General features: G+C 51.8%; 9 protein-coding genes across 9 annotated transcripts; 5 read left to right on the top strand and 4 right to left on the bottom strand.

The window, feature by feature from the left end:
- Positions 1-72: 72 nt before the first annotated feature.
- On the bottom strand, positions 73-6,404 carry AFUA_5G08150 (putative ABC bile acid transporter). The gene is made up of 4 exons (XM_748728.2): positions 6,171-6,404; positions 4,630-6,101; positions 2,050-4,572; positions 73-1,976 (listed from the first exon to the last, which is right to left on the bottom strand). The coding sequence occupies exons 2-4, from the start codon at positions 4,945-4,947 to the stop codon at positions 234-236; spliced, it is 4,584 nt and encodes a 1,527-aa protein (XP_753821.1). The 5' UTR covers positions 4,948-6,101; positions 6,171-6,404; the 3' UTR covers positions 73-233.
- An 808-nt stretch (positions 6,405-7,212) lies between these two features.
- On the top strand, positions 7,213-8,724 carry AFUA_5G08140 (uncharacterized protein; the record flags this gene model as incomplete). The annotated part of the gene is made up of 1 exon (XM_748729.1): positions 7,213-8,724. The coding sequence occupies one exon, from the start codon at positions 7,213-7,215 to the stop codon at positions 8,722-8,724; it is 1,512 nt and encodes a 503-aa protein (XP_753822.1).
- Positions 8,725-9,129: 405 nt separating this feature from the next.
- Positions 9,130-11,131, top strand: AFUA_5G08130 (translocon subunit SEC61; the record flags this gene model as incomplete). Its single annotated transcript, XM_748730.2, has 5 exons — positions 9,130-9,417; positions 9,510-9,610; positions 9,674-9,841; positions 9,914-10,989; positions 11,050-11,131. Exons 1-5 carry the CDS (start codon positions 9,408-9,410, stop codon positions 11,129-11,131), a joined length of 1,437 nt encoding a protein of 478 aa, XP_753823.1. The 5' UTR covers positions 9,130-9,407.
- A 390-nt stretch (positions 11,132-11,521) lies between these two features.
- On the bottom strand, positions 11,522-13,021 carry argJ (bifunctional ornithine acetyltransferase/N-acetylglutamate synthase; the record flags this gene model as incomplete). The annotated part of the gene is made up of 2 exons (XM_748731.1): positions 11,522-12,440; positions 12,540-13,021. 2 exons carry the CDS (start codon positions 13,019-13,021, stop codon positions 11,522-11,524), a joined length of 1,401 nt encoding a protein of 466 aa, XP_753824.1.
- Positions 13,022-13,576: 555 nt separating this feature from the next.
- On the top strand, positions 13,577-15,256 carry AFUA_5G08110 (origin recognition complex subunit 2; the record flags this gene model as incomplete). Its single annotated transcript, XM_748732.1, has 1 exon — positions 13,577-15,256. The coding sequence occupies one exon, from the start codon at positions 13,577-13,579 to the stop codon at positions 15,254-15,256; it is 1,680 nt and encodes a 559-aa protein (XP_753825.1).
- A 210-nt stretch (positions 15,257-15,466) lies between these two features.
- On the bottom strand, positions 15,467-16,529 carry AFUA_5G08100 (uncharacterized protein; the record flags this gene model as incomplete). The annotated part of the gene is made up of 2 exons (XM_748733.2): positions 15,687-16,529; positions 15,467-15,619 (listed from the first exon to the last, which is right to left on the bottom strand). Exons 1-2 carry the CDS (start codon positions 16,194-16,196, stop codon positions 15,467-15,469), a joined length of 663 nt encoding a protein of 220 aa, XP_753826.2. The 5' UTR covers positions 16,197-16,529.
- A 576-nt stretch (positions 16,530-17,105) lies between these two features.
- pyroA (pyridoxal 5'-phosphate synthase subunit PdxS) lies at positions 17,106-18,153 on the top strand (the record flags this gene model as incomplete). The annotated part of the gene is made up of 3 exons (XM_748734.1): positions 17,106-17,219; positions 17,282-17,464; positions 17,524-18,153. The coding sequence occupies 3 exons, from the start codon at positions 17,106-17,108 to the stop codon at positions 18,151-18,153; spliced, it is 927 nt and encodes a 308-aa protein (XP_753827.1).
- A 698-nt stretch (positions 18,154-18,851) lies between these two features.
- AFUA_5G08080 (seipin co-factor family protein) lies at positions 18,852-19,505 on the top strand (the record flags this gene model as incomplete). Its single annotated transcript, XM_748735.1, has 1 exon — positions 18,852-19,505. One exon carries the CDS (start codon positions 18,852-18,854, stop codon positions 19,503-19,505), a length of 654 nt encoding a protein of 217 aa, XP_753828.1.
- A 165-nt stretch (positions 19,506-19,670) lies between these two features.
- AFUA_5G08070 (uncharacterized protein) lies at positions 19,671-20,936 on the bottom strand (the record flags this gene model as incomplete). Its single annotated transcript, XM_748736.1, has 1 exon — positions 19,671-20,936. The coding sequence occupies one exon, from the start codon at positions 20,934-20,936 to the stop codon at positions 19,671-19,673; it is 1,266 nt and encodes a 421-aa protein (XP_753829.1).
- Between the last annotated feature and the right edge of the window lie 414 nt (positions 20,937-21,350).

Genomic DNA, 21,350 nt, shown 5'->3' with positions numbered 1-21,350 from the left:
TGTGGTGGTGGTTCTTTGTGAGATGATTGTAAAGCGAAAACAGGTGCGGACTGCGGACTCACTGCGGAGAAGATTCAATGACAATGGAGCTCGCTCGCGCAGTTTACAGCCTGTCCTCCCAAAACACTTAATGGTCGCATCACCTTAAACTTTTATTTTTCCAGAGATCAAATGGTTCTATATCAACTAGGAGACTGCTACAATGTAGATAACTATGTAAGTGTGCATTACGTTCAGACATTGCGAAATATCACCCGTTTTAGATGCTCGCTCTCTCCATCCTCTTCCACCATTCGCCGGAATACCCCGTTCTTTAGCTGCATGAGAGCCCGTGGAGAAGCGAATTCTACCACTTTACCTGCGTCGAGCACCAGAATCCGATCAAAGTCAGCGACGGTACTGATACGATGCGCAATCACAAGCATCGTTGTTGACCCTTGCCCAAAGCCGGAGCGGATAGACTTCTGGATCACCTTGTCAGTAGCAGTATCTACGGCCGATGTGGCTTCATCCAGCACAAGGATCTTGGGTGCAGTAAGCATGGCACGAGCTAGGCAGAGCAGTTGCCGCTGGCCCTGCGAAAGGTTCGATCCTCCCTCGGCGACACGAGTGTCGAGGGGAGACATGTGTGTCTTTTCTTGCAAAGATTCCGGAGATGATGACTGCCAGCTGGGCGCTTTAGCCGCTGTTTCTCTCTCCGTCGAGGACGTGCTACCATATTGTGCTAACCATTGAACGCGATCCAAAACAGCAAGCAAATCGCTGTCATCATGCTCGTGGAAAGGATCGAGGTTGGACCGGATCGTGCCGGCAAACAGTGTCGGATCTTGCGGGATAATACCCATTCGAGGACGCAGATGATGGAGCTTGATCTGGCTGATGTCGACGTCATCGATGAGAATGCGCCCTTCCTGAGCTTCGAGAAACCGAAATAGAGCCAACGCCAGCGACGACTTGCCCGCTCCGGTGCGACCTACTATCCCGATTCGTTCATTAGGCTCGGCTGCAAAGCTTACACCGCGGAGAACCAATGGGTGGTTAGGCGCGTAGGCCACCGATAGATTTTCGACTTGCAAACGGCCTTTGGACGGCCATGCAGCCGGGGCATCTTGGCCATCGTATCGTTCTGTCTTGATCTCAGAGTACTCCAACACTCTTTCCACGCAATTCATGTCCAAGTCGAACATGACATACATTCTGATCGCCATGGCAAGCGCTGCGCTCAGCTGAATGATAAAACTGATCGCGAAACCGGTTGATGACGCTTTCAGATCTTGCAGGAGAGTGAACGTCATAGCCGCTGCAGTCGTAAACAGAGCACCGCTCATGCTGACACGGAGATTCAGCCAATGATTCAAGAGGCAAAGATTCCAATAGACACGAGCATGTCGATCGATCAGTCCATGCATTCTATTGATGAATGAATCAACCCTTTGATAGGAACGGATCGTCCAGAGCCCGCTAAGTGAGGAAGAAAGCAGCTCATAGATGGGGCTTCGGCTTATACTTTCAAGACGTTTCAATTGTCGTGCCGCGGTCAGATACTGGCTCGCGTACCAGCCGCACACCCACGCTACAATTCCAGAGGAAACGATGATGACAGGACTGACTAGTATTCCAGCAATGACGGCGCCTAGCGCTTGCATGCCCTCACCTAACAGAAGCGTTATATCGAACCCCAGACGTGAGTCAATCATGTTGAAGTCCGCCGTAAATCGGTTCAAAATACGGCCTAACGGCACAGTGTCCAGCCAACGAAGTGGTGCTCGGAAGACAACGTGCAATACTTGGCTGAAAAGGCATCGCGAAGCTTGAAGCGATGCGGTGAGTGCAAGGTAGGACCTCAATGAGCCTACTATCCAAACAATGACCGACAGAGCGATGTATACTCCTAGGTAGAGCTGTAGCTCAGGTGATACCCCAGACGAGGCCAACAGTGAACTTCTTTGCCCACTCCATAAGCCCAGCCACCGGCCCTATTGAAAGGTCAAATCAACGTTTCAAAAAAGTATTTAAATCCAGATCAATATATCATCAGGGGAAGCTTACTTTTCCGAGCGCCAGGCCAGTATATGTGGCAAAGCAGAGAGCCAGCACGACCCATGCCCGCAGTCCGCCGCATTTCTGGATGTATCGACGAAAGACGCTCAAGGGAATGGCCCCCTTTTCAAGGGATTCCTCCTCGATGAAATTTCTCGGACGTTTAGAAACAATTGGATGCTGTGCTAACCGAAGATCTGCCGGGCAGCTTTGACATCTTTCGTTGAAGCATGCCAAACGGTCCTGGGACGCCGATGCTTCGGGAATCTCATACACAGCTGCTGTATTATCCACGTCGAACTGACTGCGGAGAAGCTCCTCGAGTACGCTGCTGTGTCGCATCTGAGTCAAAGATGCAGCGAATATGAGATTCCCGCTGTCTAAATAGGCCACGTAGTCCACCCGCGGTAGACAGAGTCGCACATGATGCGTGACGAGGATCCTAGTGCGGCGAGTTGCAAGTTCGCCGGTTAGAGCATGCTCATACAGATGTTGCGCGGTGTGAACATCAACTGCACTGAAGATGTCGTCCATGATTATGATGCCCGCGCGGCTGTAAAGAGCACGAGCTAGAGAGATGCGTGCTTTCTGGCCGCCACTCAGATTCACTCCATTGGGTCCGACTTCAGTGAGGTCACCACCTTCCAGCATTTGCAGATCTCGGACTAAAGCACATGCGAAGAGAACTTTTTTATACCGTTCCCCATTGAACGGCATTCCGAACAAGATGTTCTGGCGGATCGTAGCTGCTTCTACCCACGGAGTCTGAGCAACATAAGCTGTGGCAGAGTCTATTATCCAATCTTCTCCGGGTCCAGGACGCTTGTACATGCTTCTAATTGATGGCCTTTTGACTATACCTTCCAGAATTTCGCATTCGCCAAGTATCGCAGAAAGCAACAAGCTTTTGCCAGAGCCCGTTCGGCCACACACAAGGCTCAATCCATGTTCAGGAAAGTGGACAGTCAAGTTCCGCAGCACAAAGCGTGTTCCTGGCGAAACATCGCTGGTTTGAGTACTATCTGGCCAGGCGACTGTGGCATTGTCGAAGCGGATGCTGGGCGATAGTAGTACTGTAGAGGAGTTTCTTTCAGGGGCGTCCAGAAAGTTAGCAATGCGCTTCATGCTGATCAAGGCATCCGTTGCGTTTGTAATCAGCTCTGGAAGAGTAGACAAAGCATTCTCGATCGAAGTAAGAGCAGAAATCGCGGTAAAGGCAACAGATGCCGTAAGCTCTCCATGGCTGATAGTGTAGACGGAGAGAGATGCTACCGATAGAAGGATCGGGGCCAGAACCCAAAGGGAGAAACATGTCACATTCCACCGAAAGCTGGTCGCCTGGGCAAGCAATTCTGCATCCCTGAGTTGGTTCAGCTGTTCTTCCCACCTATCCTCGGCCGCAGAGAACTTAATCTGTCGTATACCACGAAGGGCCTCCGTCAAAGCGATGATTTTGCGGTCACGACAGGCCATCAGATTTTTCCCTGCCAGAGTATATCTAGCCATACAGGCATGATTCAGAAGCATGAGGAGGGCTAAAGTAGTTATTCCCGCCAAGAGGCTCTTCCAGCCAAGGACGTGCTGCAGGAGCCCACAGGCGGCTCCAAGTTTCATCGGCGCTAGAACAAAGCTGTAGAGGAAAGTTGCAATTCCAGCGATTCGTGGCACATCCACAGCGACAAGATTCACAGCAACTTGTGTACCTTGAGCACAGTCTTCTTCCCCGCTGCCCTTCACATCGTCCTGACTCGGTGCTATCGAGTGCAAGGCCTTGTGGAACATGACAGCAGAGAGCTGTTCGTACACTCTAATAGCAATCTTATTAGAAGCAATCCAACCAATCCAAGCCTCAAGCCACGCAGATAGACTTGTACATATCCCCAATGCCAACGCCCAGAACCAAAGATCTGCAGTAGCATCTTCGTTCGCCCCAGAGCGTTTCTCGAGAATCTGAAGAATTCGAAGAAGGGAAAGATGGGGCCCGAACGCAAGGAAGCTCGCCGGGACTGAAAGAGCAAGTTGGAACAGGAGATGTCGGCGATTCGAAAACACAAGAACTTTCCATAAGGGTGTCCTGCTCTTTCCATGGCATGCAGCCTTAGCGTGTGATTGTACGAAAGATCCTTGAAGGTTTTCTGCTCGAGTGTCGAAATCCAACTCCGGCAGATTGCCAATGTCTTCGCCGCTTTTGCGAGAAATCTGTTGAATAAGGTGACTAGCCCAACTGAACGTCATGCGTCCAAGAAAGGACGTAGTAAGCTCTCTATCAACCAGGGTTCCATGTCGGTATACATCCGGACGTCGAGGCAGCGAGAGGCTTATGATCACGATCAGTGTCGCTGCACCAATTTCAACACCTATTATATAAGAGTGGAAATCATCCAAAAGGCCAGTCTTGTGTCTTGCGAACAGCTCCCATGCAAGGCTAGTGATGGTGACTGAAGCACTGAGTGCTTGCTTCCATCCTAAAGAGTACCGAGTTGTGGGCGAATTTTCCATGACAAGGGCAGTTGATTGAACGAGTTGAAGGATCTAGCGACGATGGTCATTAGAAACGAGCATACGTGGACATAGACAGAAGTTACTCACCCAGTGAACGATCTGTGCCCAAATGTTGAAGGAAAACATTGCTCCAAGCACAACTGCCCGCGTTGAAGCTGTTATACCCCCGCCGATGACAGCGACAGTAATGAACATCCTCTCAAACTTCTTCTTGGTCGCGGCAATCGACGCTCTGTTCGCTTCTCCATCCTGGTCGACGTAGAATTCGCAAAGATACCGGTTCAATCCATGAAAGCGCCTCACTGCAGACTCGAGTAAGGTTCGAATAGCAGGAACCGTCAGGAGAATAACCAGAGCGGTGCTGCTGATGTCAGCTATCAGACAGAATGCTGCCAGTGTTTGCATGACGGTACTCTTTGCCTAGCCATTCATTGATGCGAAGTGCAGCTTCGATTCTCGTCAGGAACAAACGCCACCGTTGCCTACATACAGACAACCTTTATCAAACATGTTGAATGGGGAATTGAACTGAGAATTAACCGTTAAATGAGGGTATGACATGTTAAGAATGCAGATCGCCCATCTGGGCTGCATATGCATCGTATATCGTCATGATTGACACGACCCAGGGAAGCAAACAAGGACGCAACCCGAGGAACCTTGACTCTAATTTGGCCTCCTGAGTATGCCACAGCTATCCCCATCGAATAGCTGTCGCAACTCGCAGTCGCGATAGCGCGCCGCCTGGTCAACAAGGTCATCACACCAGTTTGACCCGGTTGCGCGTGGAAACTTACAGCGCCACTCACAGGAATGCGGCCTCGTGTGTACTCATCAGTTATTGCACATACAGCACTATATTAAGCCTCTCCCTTTGCATGGTCAGCTGCCTTTCATTTTCCGGTTACTGACACGAGGGTATATCGTTTCAGAACTGGCGGCCTCTCGGAGAGGGCTCGGACAGGAACCTCTGGACTTCGGGGTATCACTAGGAAATTGATCGTACTCGAAGTAACGCAGAGTCTTCAATCCGCGACAAGAATGGGACGAGAGATTAAGTTGCTTTATACATGTAAGTAAAGATGGAAAGCAACGAGCTGTCATGTAGAAGACCTCTGCTTGTAATGCACCTAAGAGCTCCCTCAAATTTCCGACAGGAAGATGCTTCTATCGGCAAGACAGACTGCTCAAGTCCCAGCCCACAAGTAGCAGAGAAGCAAAGAAGGAGCAATGTAATCCTGGTGTTGGTGACCGCTTTAAAATGGGGATTTTGTGGAAACCTTACAGGGCGTCCTGGGAATGATTATGGCGCGTGATCATCAAGCATTGAGCATCCACAGAAGCGCGATACTGGGGAAATCAGTTAAATTTCGCGACTGAACCATGGCCTATCCGAGAAATGCGGAAAGATGGATCAACGACCAAGCTTCGCATCTGCTGAGAGCGGCAGTAATTTAGTGCCAGGGGAACCACTAAGTGGCACCCATGGATCTCCAAAGATGACATCCATTATCCATGGTTATCATAGAAATGCCCAGCCTCTATCAAAATGAGCGAAACTGCAGAGTATGTGACATCGTCAGTACGTTTTTTGGACAATCTCGGCTCCCAGCGTGGATAAGGCGCACATCTGAGCCATGAAGAAGAGTACCAGCCATCGTCTCATTTACGACATTGACTATATGGTAATATTCATTACGTCGCCACATCGTCCCATCAACGACAAAAAAGGTGGTCGTCATACGCTCAACGTAAAACGATATGTCCTGGAAGAGGCAAAAAAAGTGGCTCAGTCCACGCGGCTTGAGATAAAGGGTCAAATAAATCTGGGAGTCAATAGGTTATCTTGTGGAGCAGGAGGGAAGCTGTTCCCTTCCCCAGCCACCGCATTTTCGGTGATCTGCGGAGGGCAATTCTGGGCAAGTCTGAGGTTTATTTTCATCTCTTAATTGTTATTCTCCATCGGCGCTAAATCCCCCAGCCTCGCGAAATCCGCGGTCGCTGTCAAAATTTAGGGGGGAAGTGGCATCAAAATAGCCGCACACTTGCATGCTCAACAAGAGACAAAACGACTACTGGATGTTTCAGTAATCTAACAGATTCGACGTCAAAAAGACTACTCCGTACTTCGAAAGGCTACAGTTATCTAAACTATCGTTTATCGATACTAGCTCTTCCTCTGATTGTCTAGTCTCCTCTTGGACCTCACAGGGAGCACGTGTGTTCTCCTGATTCCTATCGCTTGGCGTTGTGATCATCGCCTATCCTCCAGCCTAGACTAATTACTCTGGCTACCTTCTTTTTCTGAGTTTCCTTAAGGCTGCATTGACTCGTTTCCCTTGAATCTGAGCGTTCAGGTTCTCTAGGTGGCTCATATTATCTTTGCTGTACCGTTTTACCGACATCTCCCCGCCTTTACGCAGAGTTCTCGGCCATATGTGACGGGCTTGAGTACAGAGTACTCCGTAGTCGAATCTGTCCGTCGTTATTTCTCTTTTCTGCTTCAATGGTTGACGTGGGTAACCGTGTATCATTGGACTGAACAAGCAATTATCGACGTGGCATTCCAGCCGTTGTCCAAGTGGTGCAAACGCTTGCATACCTGTACCATTCCTGGTCATATTCCCTATCACCCAGTGACCAGTGGCCAGTCAAAACTTGACCTCCACAATGCTCCAGAACTGTGATCACTCATCGATGCCAGGCTCGACTGCTGTCGCCACTGACAACCTCGAACCTACCTCAATTCCAACTTCTTCTGTTGCTCAGGATAACCGCCGCCAGCCCGACAAAGATATACCGCCCTCCCACGACAACGCGGTGGACACTCTGCCAAACCTGTCATCACAGATCACCGATACATTAACCCCACTGCCGGAGAGAAACCGTCTTACCTCTGCACATACGCCTTCTCACCGTCGGGCAAACACTGAGATTATTCGCCGGCAACCCCACCTCTCGGTCAAGCAGCTCTTTGCAGACCAGCCCAAAACATACGAAGACTTAGTCGACGGAGACAGGTCCTCGAGTTCGGCGTTGGAGAATTCTACTAGAAAGACACTCGAAGTAGGCGCGAGACTCTTGTCGGGTTGGTTTCAGGGCAAGTCGGAGCCGGTGAATTTGACCATGGTGCCCCAGTCGGCGCACCAGGATGCCCTGGGATTGGCACCCTCTGGAGCATTTTTGAATCGTGCATCAAAGCGGGCCTCTTCGCCACTCAAACAAGTTACATCGACGAATCCGTTCAACTTCTTTGCATTCAAGCGCCAGGGAGAGGGCCGACCGCAGCTCCCCGAACCCGCAGATGATGAGATTCTTAATATGGACATAACTGCTGCCTTGTTCCCACCAGAGTCACTGGACCTCGACGGACAAGAAGCGTTCAGTGCCTTACGAACCAACGCCGATAACCTCCTTAGACGGCTGCAGGCAGCCTACAAGGAAAGGACTTTTGCCCTGCACGAAGCCCTGGCGGACAAGAACGAAAAGCAGGAAGAACTGGAGGAGACTCGAACACGGGTTGGACACCTGAAGGTCCAGCTCGATGGTATGGCGGAGAAAGTCCTCCAGCAGGAGAAGGCCATGAAGGCAATGGCTGAGGAGCTCGAGCAGGAAAGACAACTGCGCCGGCGAGAAGACGACGCGCGTCGTCGCAGCGTGATGCTGGTTCGGTCGAGCGATGAAGAGAGCCTTTCCGACGTCGGGGCTGAATTGCAGACACCAAAACGCAGTTTGAAGCGAGCCAGCAATGGCACTTATACGAGCGATTCAGGCTTCGACTCTGGCGACGAAAGTCTCGCAGAAAGTATCTTCTCTCGCCGGGATGGCCTCGAATCCCCGACGTCAACGATCCCACCGTCGCCGAACATATCTCAAATTGCTCTATCTGTCCCTACGTCGACCCCTATACAGCCGAGCGCAAAAGAGTTGAAACCGGCTCAGGCGCCACCGGTGCGTCAGTCTACGTACGATCGCGTGCTGAAGGGACTTGCCTCTACGGGTATCACTAGTTCGTGGATGGGTCACACGTCCACGTCTAAATGTAATATCTGCCATGGGATTCCCGCCTCCGAGGCGTGGGGCGTCCTCGGCGTCATTAAGGAGGAGAATAGGGGCTTAAAGCTACGGCTGAGCGAGCTCGAACTGGTTGTTGATGATTGTCTGAGTCTTGTTGGATCTTGATTTAGCGCCAGACTGTGTCATGGAGTTTGCGAGCTAGGATATCTGGATATCCCACCCCTTCTATGCCACTAATCTGGTTGATACACATATACTACTTCAATCGAACCCCTTGATGAGGGAAACAGCACATCAAAAGTTAGCGAGCGCACTAGAAAGATACCAGTCAAAGGACCTTAAGTGACGAAATGTATGTGGCTTGAGTTGGGCTTATGAGGGATTCCAAGTGAACGGTGTGGCATATCCCTCAACGTCAAGTTGAATCCATGAACTGCAGGTTAATGCATCTACAATGATTCATCTGCGTATCAGCATAGTACGTAGTAACATCGACATTTCCTCGCCATGAATTAGATATGTGGAGTGGTATTGACGGGGAAGACCAGGTGGCCTCAACGGGGTTAGCGTGGCTGGAGACAGTAAAGTGGCCAGCGAGGCGTCTACTGTCTTGGTCTTAGTGCTCTCTGCCCCAAACCAAACCTCCTCGACCTGACCTCTTCCCTCCTTGTGTGTAATAATTCCAGTGTTTCCCCCTCCCTTCTTCTTTTCTCTTCTCCTTCTTCGTAGGTAATTCTTTTTCAAATACCTTTCGCTCCTTCAGCTGGCTTCATAGCTCCAGCTTCATTTTCACTTTTCTTTTCTCCACCTCATTATTGTTTTGGTGACAGGAGAGGTCGATAGCCACCATGAGCGGACGTGAGTTGTCTCTGCACACGATCGCATTGCCTATCGCGATAGCTCTCGTTTTCAGGCCAATTGATCCATATTGACTGGTGTTTGACATGTAGTTCGATTTCTTGATCTAATCAAGCCCTTCACGCCCCTCCTGCCGGAGGTGGCAGCTCCCGAGACCAAGGTGCCCTTCAACCAGAAGTTGATGTGGACGGGGGTATGTTTGCTCTTTGGGATGGAGCCGCGAACGGGGAACTGAATCGCTGACTGTCTGTGGCAGTTAACATTGTTGATCTTCTTGGTCATGAGTCAGATGCCTCTTTACGGCATTGTCTCATCCGACACCTCGGATCCCCTGTACTGGCTGCGTATGATGCTGGCCAGTAACCGTGGTACCCTGATGGAGCTGGGTATCACCCCTATCATCTCCTCTGGCATGGTTTTCCAGGTATGTTCCAGTTGCCTTTGCTTCTGATGCTCGGAAACAGTCCAGCAGCTGACCAATTGGTCACTGTCATAGCTCCTCGCTGGAACGCACCTCATCGATGTCAACCTTGACCTCAAGACCGATCGCGAACTTTACCAGACCGCCCAGAAGCTTTTCGCCATCATCCTGTCCTTCGGCCAGGCTTGTGTCTACGTGTTGACTGGACTCTACGGCCAGCCCAGTGACCTTGGTGCTGGCATTTGTGTTCTGTTGATCGTTCAGCTTGTTGTCGCGGGTCTGGTTGTCATCCTCCTGGATGAGCTGCTCCAGAAGGGATACGGTCTTGGAAGCGGCATCTCGCTGTTCATTGCCACCAACATCTGCGAATCGATCGTCTGGAAGGCCTTCTCCCCCACTACCATCAACACTGGCCGTGGCCCCGAGTTTGAGGGTGCCATCATTGCTCTCTTCCACCTGCTCTTGACCTGGCCCGACAAACAGCGTGCTCTGCGCGAAGCTTTCTACCGTCAGAATTTGCCTAATATCATGAACCTGCTGGCTACTCTTCTCGTCTTCGCTGCTGTCATCTACCTCCAGGGCTTCCGTGTTGAGATCCCCGTCAAGTCCTCCCGCCAGCGTGGCATGCGTGGCTCCTACCCCGTCCGCCTGTTCTACACCTCCAACATGCCCATCATGCTGCAGTCTGCTCTGTGCTCCAACATCTTCCTCGTTAGCCAGATGCTGTACTCGCGTTTCTCCGACAACCTCCTCGTCAGACTCCTTGGTGTTTGGGAACCCCGCGATGGCTCTGCCCAGCTTCACGCTGCTTCGGGTATCGCTTACTACATGTCCCCTCCCCTCAACTTCAAGGAGGCTCTCCTTGACCCCATTCACACGGCTGTATACATCACTTTCATGCTGGTTGCCTGCGCCCTCTTCTCCAAGACCTGGATTGAGGTCTCTGGCTCTGCCCCTCGCGATGTCGCCAAGCAGCTGAAGGACCAGGGTCTTGTAATGGCCGGCCACCGCGAACAGAGCATGTATAAGGAGCTTAAGAGAATCATTCCTACTGCTGCCGCCTTTGGTGGTGCCTGCATTGGTGCCCTCTCCGTCACCTCCGACCTGCTCGGCGCCCTTGGCAGCGGTACTGGTATCCTCCTTGCCGTGACGTGAGTAGATCCATTGCCAATCATTGTTGTAATTCTGTCACTAACGCAATCGCTATCTAGTATCATCTACGGCTACTTTGAAATTGCTGCTCGTGAAGGCGATATCGGGTCGGGCCTCAAGGGCCTTGTTCCCGGTAACTAAGCAGGGGCTGCCTTGCTAAGCATGAGAAAGGAATCTGAATTTTTATCGATTTTCCATTGATTCATTGTTGATTTCTGGATGGATGCGCTGTTGTGGCTGGAATCTACGACGGAAATATCAGGAAATTGCATGGATGATTGTATTGCTGTCAGAGTTGGGAGTTCTTGCATCCTGGGACTTTTTTCCGTCAAGTAAGAGAGCCACAACTGTACATAGCGTTCCATTCAGTTTGTAACCATATTTAGAAAATAAAAGAGATCTGGCTACTTAGACATTTACATATAAGAGGCATGGGAAATTAGCAGAGAACGGTCTGGGTTGTTGAATAGTGGGGTATATATACGAATGTATCACAATAACTCGTGCCGCGGTACATGTCCTTTGGCTCAATCAAGTCCTATAATCCCCATTGATAGTCACGTACTCGTGGCTGAAATCGCAGAACCAGTAGACAGCCTCTTCACCACCTAGACCCTGCTCACCCTTCTCACCACCACCCAAGTCAACGACAATCTCCAGATCCTCCTCCTGAAGAATGACACTGGCGCGTTCCTCATCGACTTGTTCCGGCTCACCGTTAACTAGCAGCTTGAGCACAGGACTCCCATCCACAGGCTTGAAGCTGACGCTCGTACGCTCAGGGACGACTGTTCCCGGGGCCACGCCCTGCGTGTACCCGATTGCGCAGAGGATACGGCCCCAGTTTGCGTCGCGGCCGTAGAGGGCGGTCTTGACGAGCGGGGACCGAGCGATGGTGGACGCGATGAGACGGGCGGACTCGTAGTCCGGGGAGTTCTGGACGCGGACGGTGACGAACTTGGTGGCGCCTTCGCCGTCGCGGACGACGAGCTGCGAGAGCGACTGCGCGAACGAGGTGAGGATTTCCTGCATGGCGGTGTAGTCGTCCGAGGCGGGGGAACTGATGGGGGCACCGCCGGCGGCGCCGTTGGCAAGGATGGCGACCGTGTCGTTTGTGCTTGTGTCGCCGTCGACGGAGATGGAGTTGAAGGAGCGCGAGACAGCATGCGTGAGGAGGGACTGCAGGGCCGAGGGGTCGATGGGGGCGTCGGTGCAGAGGACGCCGAGGAGGGTGGCCATGTTCGGGTGGATCATGCCGGCGCCTTTGGTCATGCCGGCGAGGCTGTAGGTGCGGCCGGGGGACGAGGGGAGGGCGAAGGTTCGCGAGAGCAGCTTGGGAAAGGTGTCTGTTGTACAGATGGCGCGGGCGGTGGTGAGCCAGGCGTCGTGCGTGGATGCGAGGTTCTCGTGTGCCGTGGGGATTTTGTTGAGGATCTTGGAGATAGGAAGTCTGGCAAGTCATGACTAGTCAGGCTTTCATAGCTTTGTGTGTGTGTGTGTGTGTGTGCGGGCGCCGGGGGGGGGCTGTGGAAGAGGAAGAGGAATGTACCGTTGTCCAATAACGCCAGTGCTCATGACGATTGTGCTGGGCTCGCTGAGTCCGTTGCACTCGTCCACCTTCTTGCCCATGTTCACTGCATCCTCCAGACCTCCCTTACCGGTGACTGCATTGGCGCAGCCAGAGTTGATGACCACCGATCGGATGCCTTGTCCCTGGCGGCTCTCAAGGGTCTTCTTGCTGACTTGAACAGGTGCCGCTTGGAACTTGTTGGTGGTGAAAACAGCAGCAGCAGAGCATGGGGTTTCGGAGGAGATCAATGCCAGGTCCGGGAACTTGGTGTTGGAGGCCTTGACACCAACATGGGTACCGGAGACGAGGAATCCCTTTGGATAGGATCCAGAGGACGGGATGTACTTCTGCTTGGAGGCGGGAATGGCCATGTCCAGAGGGGCAGAGTAGTTGCGCACTTGGCCCTTCGCCATTCTGGCGAAAGCAGCCATTGCGGCCGCGGGCTGAGCCGGAGAAACCATGAATATCTTCAAAAACCGCCTTAAACGTATCAGCAACAGTTCCGGAAAGCGCAACTCCACTCAATTGCTGTTTAATGGGAGTATGATGAATGGAGATGCGGGAAGATATACTCCGTAGTATCGGAGGCCAAAAATGACTCACAAGTGACTCAGGTAATTGGAACGTCAAAGTTTTGCGTGTCCAGCTAGTATCGACTCCAATGCCGAGATAGATAACAGAAGCAGCCCCTGTTAAGCTCTGAACAGGTCAGAAACCCTAGTCCCAGCAAGATTGTGAGGTAATCTCCTCTTAGATTTACTGTTGACGAGGGAGATCCGATATCGCGGGAGTCGGAGAAACAGTCCCCGCTGCTGGCTTCGTTTTGTCGCGTTCCAGACGCGCCCAAAGACACAAAACTCATTATTCAAGCTCAACATACCTCTACATCTGCGATCTATCCCTTGCTTCCTGGCCTTTGGTTCTCCCTTTCTCGGATCAATCGAAGCCTTTGCTGCGCTTGAATGGTACTTGATCTCCGTTTGTCTTTTGCAGGGGATGCGTACACTTCTTACTAAATGAAACGAAAGCAACCAGATTCGGACGATGGCGAGCGTCGTGCCTCGGCGCCGAAGAGGCAGAGAACAACCGCAGTCATCAATAGCTCTACAAATGAAAATGCGGACGCGAACCGATCCCCCGACATGACGCCCTCGAAACGGATCAAGTCAACACCGCAGAAACCAAGCTCACCAACTCCCGCAGCACTCAAGGAATCGGGCCTGAAAACTCCTACGCATAGATCAAAGGCAAAAGCTCTCTTCTCAACACCCACAAAAGCGACGGCTTTTTCTACGCCAAACCGAGCACGAAATGCCGACCGATCTGCGAAGAAGAAAAGCGCTCGCTTGTTGTTGGAGCAGGATGAAGATGAGATCTGGGACGGGGCTGACCGTTTAGCAGAGGAGATTCTGGAAGATGAGGGCGACGCGCCTGAGACTGCTATAGAGGATAGCGACGGTGTCATCGCAACAGTCGAAGGCACCACGAAAGAGGCAGCCGATGGCAAGACAGCGGCGACGCCGAAACGTCGTGCAGGGAGGCCGAAAGGTGCAAAAAACAAGCGCTCACCTACTCCCGAGGGAGAATTGCCGGCACATGAGCGGTATTTCTTCCAGAATAGAGCCGGCCCTCCGCGAACGTCAAATAACACGCTCAATAAAATGAATCTCCTGACGCACGAGGAGTATTTCGAGAAGTTGGCCGGATATACGGACCCTTGCCAGAAGGAGAAGAACTTTCTGCTGGACCTGCATTGTCGGTCCTTTCCGCAGTGGGATTTTGAGTTCAATCAAGGCTTCAACATCTGCCTCTACGGTTACGGCTCGAAGCGTCAGCTTCTTAATAATTTTGCAGACTGGCTCTACCAGAGACACGGCGCCTCGCCTCCCTCTGTAGTCGTCGTGAACGGTCATACTGCGAACCTGTCAATTAGGTCTATCTTCGCCACCATTGTGACCGCTGTTCTGGGTGCAGACATTCCATCGAAAATGGGGTCCCAGCCACTAGAGGTATTAGAATTGTTGCAGTCTAGCCTCAAGTCTCGACCATCTCAGAAACCAATCACCGTGCTGATCAATGCGATCGACGCCCCTCTCCTCCGCCGGGCAACGAACCAAGCCCTCCTTGCGCGGTTGGCTGCGACCCCAAAGATCCATTTGCTTGCCACCGCAGACACTCCGAATTTTTTGCTGATGTGGGATATCAGCCTTCGAGATCATTTCAATTTCGTTTTCCACGACTGCACAACATTTGCCGCTTTCGATACCGAGTTTGATGTTGTGGAAGAGGTTCACAACCTGCTTGGGCGCAAGGGCCGTCGAATTGGCGGTAAAGATGGTGTTGGCTTCGTGTTGAAGAGTCTTCCGGAGAACGCGCGGAATCTCTATCGATTGCTTCTCACTGAACTGCTGTGTATGATGGACGAAGATCACAATTCGGATGATGAGATGAACGGCCATGCAGGAAGAGAAAACGGGGTCAACGATGAGATGGGCATTGAATTCCGCATGCTCTACCAGAAGGCTGCCGAGGAGTTCATTGCATCGTCCGAGATGATGTTCCGAACACTGTTAAAGGAATTCCATGACCATCAGATGATCACATCGCGGATGGACTCGGGCGGAATGGAAATACTAGGAGTACCCTTGTCGCGAGAAGAAATGGAGGGGCTCCTGGAAGACCTGGTATTAGGGTGATGGATGAGATAAGATATAATGTGGTGTCCTTGCATAACTCATGATACCCTGTATAGCACTGTATATCACAATTGAGGGACATAACTGATGAAGCCCATTTCGAAGGCTCTGCTCAAACACCAAGCGGTCTAATTTTCTGTTCCTGAGTATTTTACACAACGCGTGTCCGGTCAAGAAAACTTCGGTTGTCCGATATGTTTGTCCTTGCATTTAGAACTGCGCAAACGCAGCCAGTGCCATCGTGGCCCCGAAACTCATCTTGAACGGCATATGCTGCGTCACAGCCTTCTGCACATCCACCGACTTGACATACTTCTGTATCGTCCGAACAGGGAGGATATTGTACCCTTTCGAAGCTGCCCACTACATCCCGCCTCCTGTTAGCACCATCTACAACACCAGTAACACAATGTCTGCAGGATCCGCATACCTCAACTAGAACAATCCCCATTCCGAGCAGCACGACCAATGCTCTCGAAAACGCCCTCAATCCCACCCCCACTACAAGCCCAAGCACACTGCCCAAGCTCACCTGGCGCATATTGGAAGCGGTCAGGATACCGGACGCCGTGCGGGGGCCGGTCCGCCCCTGTTTGGCAATGGCCGGGTCATTGCGGTCGAGTGTCCAGCCGGATTCCGAGCTGGTTTGCGAGTCGACTCTGTAGTAGGGCGCGGAGTATTGACATTGCATTGGGGAAGCACGGAACGGGGACAAGGGGTGTAGGGTGAGGGACAGGCCGAGACCGACACCGAGGACGGTGGAGGTTCGAGCGAAACCGCTTAGAAGACCGGATGCCATGTTTTCGTCTCTGTGAGGTGAAGTTGTACAGTTATGACGGATTGATGGTCTAGATGTGTATACCGTACAGATGGGTTGGGAGTCAGGATCCTTGTTGAATAAAATGAGTGTTCGCGTTGGCATGCGGAGAGGGAGAGACATTGTTGTGACGTCAATGGGCGGTCAGCTTCTAGCTAACGGTATTCGGAGATGAGGCGACTCTACTTAGATCTTCAGGGGTTGATGCTTATTACTTGTCTGTCTGACCAGCAGTATTGCATCAATTTCACGATCTCAGAAGAGGATGTTACTGTGAGATGCCATGTTTACTAATGAGAGAAGGACGGCGTGAGCTGTTGATCGATGAATGACATTCGCATCCCAAGGGGAAGGTAGCTATCATGCAACGAATATAATGCCCATATCTTCCGTAGCAGTCATTTCTCGTCATTCAGGACCACTATGAAGCCCGAAGGACTAAGCTTTAGTCCCCTGGTATCATGGTTGTTGGGTCTCATCACTCCTACTCAACATTGCACCTGATAGGGACATCAGATGCTGGATTACTAAGGTAATGTAAGGTCAGTTCGAGACCATCTGATATTACCACAAATACAATGGCGAGAGAGTTTTTCGTAAAAGCCAATCCTTGGCGTTTCCAGCTGTTCCTGACGGTTGTAGGCCCAAGTCCGCGGGAAACCGCCCACAAAGCGGCGTTTTTGCAGATTGGCAGATTTATGCTGGAAACTTACTGGGGAGATGGAGGGGCACAAGCGCTGTGATTGGTTTTCAAAGCCGCGGCCGGATGGAACGAAGACATAATTCGGCGGGGACATGAAAATGTGGGTGATCGATACGGAATTTTTGGTTCTTCGGAGGCGACAAAGGGCGCAACGGTCGAGGTTAGTAGTTATCTTGACTCACACTTACAGGGCCCGTCTTCGGTCTTCTTAAGAACTGGGTTTTGCTGGGACTTCCCCCCCACCTCTCTTTTCTACTGTGTCTCGTATCTATTTCTATACTCATTCTTTCACTTCTCTTAGTACCACCATTCCCTTCTAAATACACAGAATGGCTTCCAACGGTACCAATGGCGCCTCCGCCTCCAACAGCTTCACTGTGAAGGCCGGCTTGGCTCAGATGCTGAAGGGTGGTGTGATTATGGACGTCGTCAACGCGGAGCAGGTATGAGCGATTGTCATCAGGATACTTCCAGCCCTTTGACGCTAACATGACTTCTACAACAGGCCCGCATTGCGGAGGAGGCCGGTGCCGCTGCCGTGATGGCCCTGGAGAGAGTCCCCGCCGACATCAGAGCCCAGGGTGGCGTTGCCCGCATGTCTGACCCCAGCATGATCAAGGAGATCATGGCTGCTGTTACCATTCCTGTCATGGCCAAAGCTCGTATCGGACACTTCGTTGAGTGCCAGGTAAGGCTGCCTTTCTCCCGTGGAAAGCCTGCATTGCAGCTAACATGTGTAATTGTTAGATCCTCGAAGCCATTGGCGTTGACTACATCGACGAGTCCGAAGTCCTTACCCCTGCCGATGATGTCTACCACGTGAAGAAGCACGACTACAAGGTTCCTTTCGTCTGTGGTTGCCGCAACCTGGGCGAGGCCCTTCGTCGGATCGCCGAGGGTGCCGCTATGATCCGTACCAAGGGTGAGGCCGGTACCGGAGATGTTGTTGAAGCCGTCAAGCACATGCGCACGGTCAACTCCCAGATCGCCCGCGCCCGCTCCATCCTCCAGAATTCCACCGACCCCGAGATTGAGCTGCGTGCCTACGCTCGTGAGCTTGAGGTCCCTTATGAGCTTCTGCGCGAGACCGCCGAGAAGGGCCGTCTTCCCGTTGTCAACTTCGCCGCCGGCGGTGTTGCCACTCCCGCTGATGCCGCACTCATGATGCAGCTGGGCTGCGACGGAGTGTTCGTCGGCTCTGGTATTTTCAAGTCTGGTGATGCGAAGAAGCGCGCCAAGGCTATTGTCCAGGCCGTGACTCACTACAAGGACCCCAAGGTCCTCGCTGAAGTCAGCGAGGGTCTGGGTGAGGCCATGGTTGGTATCAATGTCTCTCAGATGCCCGAGGCCGACCGATTGGCCAAGAGAGGATGGTAATTGCACTACTATCTCTACTTGTGATTCTTCTTATGTTCTTGTCATGATATGGGCGTTGGAAAAGTTGATATAGCGTTCTTTGATGCATTTTGCATTCAAGACTTTCAGGTTCATTCTTGTTAGGGTGTTCTGTGCATTTGTCCTTCATTATGTAGACACTCGCAGGATTGAAGAAGAACTACTCTATTCAATGACGATCTCTTCCATGAAGACCAAAAACTAAAAATTGGTCATGTCAACGTCCAGTGCACACGACATTTTACCCTTCCCCACTAACACTTGTTTTGGCTGTCGATCATGTGGATGCTGCTACTGGTGGTGCTAATCTGCTTGAAGACGCGGCGAGTAGTATCACCAAGTAATATACTTATATTGCGAAGATAATTTATATCTGATATTTCAATTACAAATTCTGAGACCACTACCCAGTTGACGGCACTCATGCTGGGTGCCTTAGATAGACGTCAAGGTACACATCCTACGGAGTTACGATCGGCGACTTCAAAAGAATGTCACACCGGTAAGATACACACGTTTATTTCAAACGCCGAACTTGAATACACACCCTGACAGCGCCATAAGACAATCTAACCTAAATAGGCAATCCTAGGACTCTCAGCTCTCCGTCATCATTCGACGCGAACGACATCGAAACCGTGAAATGAAGAACAAGAGCCTTCGGCAGACAGAATTTCATCATGGCGGACCCAATTGTGGATCTTGCATCTCGACCAGATTCCCAATTTGATGACGAGGAGCACCTCAAACCACACACTCAGGAAAAACAGCCCAAGCAAGAACAGCTGGAGAATGGAAAACAACAGCATACAGCCTCAGCTCCAACGCCAAACCCACACAATCTTTTACCGAATACTTTCACGATAAGCGGGGAATATGAGGCCAACAATATGAATCCGATCATTTCGTCCGTTCTCGTCGTCCTTTTCTCCATCCTCTCCTTCCTCGACACCTACATCCTCCCTTCACATCTCCGCGTAATGATCCTTGAGACTGCGCTCACGCATCCGTTGCTCACGACCTTCTTCCTCTGCCAGTTTGTGTGCTCGTGTATTCCGGTCATAATCTTTTTAATCGGGGCTACAATTGCGGGTGGTATAGCGGTGGTGGTGTTTAGCTGTTTTGCACTGTTGGTGCTGGGGCCTGTCCTGGTTGCGACGACCATCACGGGTCTGTTTCTGTGGGGGTGGGGGTGGGTGACGTTTGTGGTTGGCAGGTGGTTGCTGAGGCAGTACTTGAGCGAAGATGGGGATGGAGAGAAGGATCGTGCACGGGAAAGTGTGAATGGATTCAATCAATACGAAGCGGCGAAGGTCAAGGAGGAATCAGCTTGAAGATCTATTCTATGGGAGTGCAGGGCTGTTTGTCTTACGGCTAAATTGTTGCTTAGTTCTCGTATGTTTGTGCCATGCTGGATATCATTTGATTGGGCTAATGCTTGATAGAAAATTGGAATATTACCACCATGTCATTGAATCCAGCAGTCACAGCAAACGCCATCACAGCCCCTGCCTCTCCGCCCATTCCACCCATCTCCTGATACACTCATCCACCCGTTTCAGCGCTTGTTTATCGGCTGGAACCTCGAACCACTCCCGATGCTCTTTCCCACACTCCTGGCATCGTCCCATGTCCCGAACCCTGACATCTCCCAGCTCGAGGTGGATCAGTCGTTCCACGCGATGGACATGAGGGACTTTTCTCCCTGGCTTTAGAGCGGCGGAGCCATTTTCCTGATTTCCTCCAGACTGCAATCCAGCCGGCGACGGCGTCGAGGGTGTATACGGGTAGTAACGGATCAGAGTCAAATGATGCGAACACTGTCTCGACCATTCATTCAGACGGCGCTGCACGTTACTCGTCCGGCCAATCTTCAGGCGGATAGTACCAGATGCCTGGCTGGTCGGTTTAGAGGCTAGCGCATTCATATCGCGCGCTGTCTTGAGTGCGTCGCTGACGCGGCGACCGTGCCCTGGTCTATGGGCATCCGGAACAAGCGATCTGGCGACTTCCGCGGGAGGCGGCGATGACGTGGAGCTCGACGGCGTCACCCAAAACATGTATATGTAGCCCGGTTCATCTGCTTCGGAGATGGGCTTCGCCAACTCCGTGAGCAGGGCAGATGTTGTTTGCGGGGTTAGTGTTGGAGGAATCCATGCGAGGAGCGCCGTCGTATGTGACGAGGAAGACGCGGGGCTACTTTGCAGCGATGGTCTGTGGGAAGTCGGCCGAGGCGAGAGTAAAGTCGATTGTGATGATGGTTTCTGGCCCGGCGGTTTGGGTCGTCCTGGATTAGAGGTGGACGGGACCTGCTGCATCGGCCGCGACGGACGGGTATCTGCGGTCGAGCTTACTGTCACAGGCCTCGGAGGCTGCTCGTTCTCGATGTCTTCCGCGATCTCAAAGCAGCAACATACAGTCCGCTTTTTTGGCTTGCGGCGTCGGTGCGGCGCTGGTTTCGCTTGTGGGTCGTTGATCTCCAGAACGCCCAGCCGGTCTATCAGAGTGTCAATGCTTGTTCGCGGCTTCGGCCGTGGGTGTCGTGAGGGGCGTGTCGATCCTGGGTCATTCGACACTGCTGCTTGATCTTTGTGCTGCCAGCAGTACATGGAAGCCGAGGCTGTGCCTTTTTGCGGCCCTGTAGAGGCAGCTAGGGCACGGCGACATGGTCGGCCATTTGAGGTCACGCCTCTACATGTCGTGGCTGGATCTAGTGAATCCGAGCGGGACAGCATAGACTCGGGTGTGTTTGCGATATGAGGCATATTGTATTATTATCGCTGTTCTCTTGTTCCTCGAATTCCGTAGACACAGCGATGCCTCGAGAAATGAAATGTTTGTTGATAAGCAACAACTAAGCGCCAGTGGCAGTTATTCTTCCGAGTGTCTTATTCCCGCTCTATCAGCCGGGGAGTGCCATTTGGTTGAAACGATCAGGCCGATGAAGTCTGGGATAGTTTACTGTCCCTGGAAAGTATGAAACGCGGACGAATCAATTTTGTCGGCCTAATTATCTACTAGTAAACTGCTAACAGCCCAACAAGCTAGGACATGTATTTGCACCGCCCCAGTGGCTGGAGTCTGCGCTGTGCTGTCCATCTCGACCCACATGAGGAGGAACAGCAGATGCATTCACCAATACCAGCAGACTGAGTGGACTTTGTAGGTGTTAGCTGTTC

This window comes from Aspergillus fumigatus, chromosome 5 (assembly GCF_000002655.1).
Source record: "Aspergillus fumigatus Af293 chromosome 5, whole genome shotgun sequence".
Classification (NCBI taxonomy): Eukaryota; Fungi; Ascomycota; class Eurotiomycetes; order Eurotiales; family Aspergillaceae; genus Aspergillus; species Aspergillus fumigatus.
Note: the sequence above shows the minus strand (reverse complement) of the source record. Positions and strands in the feature narration are given on the sequence as shown.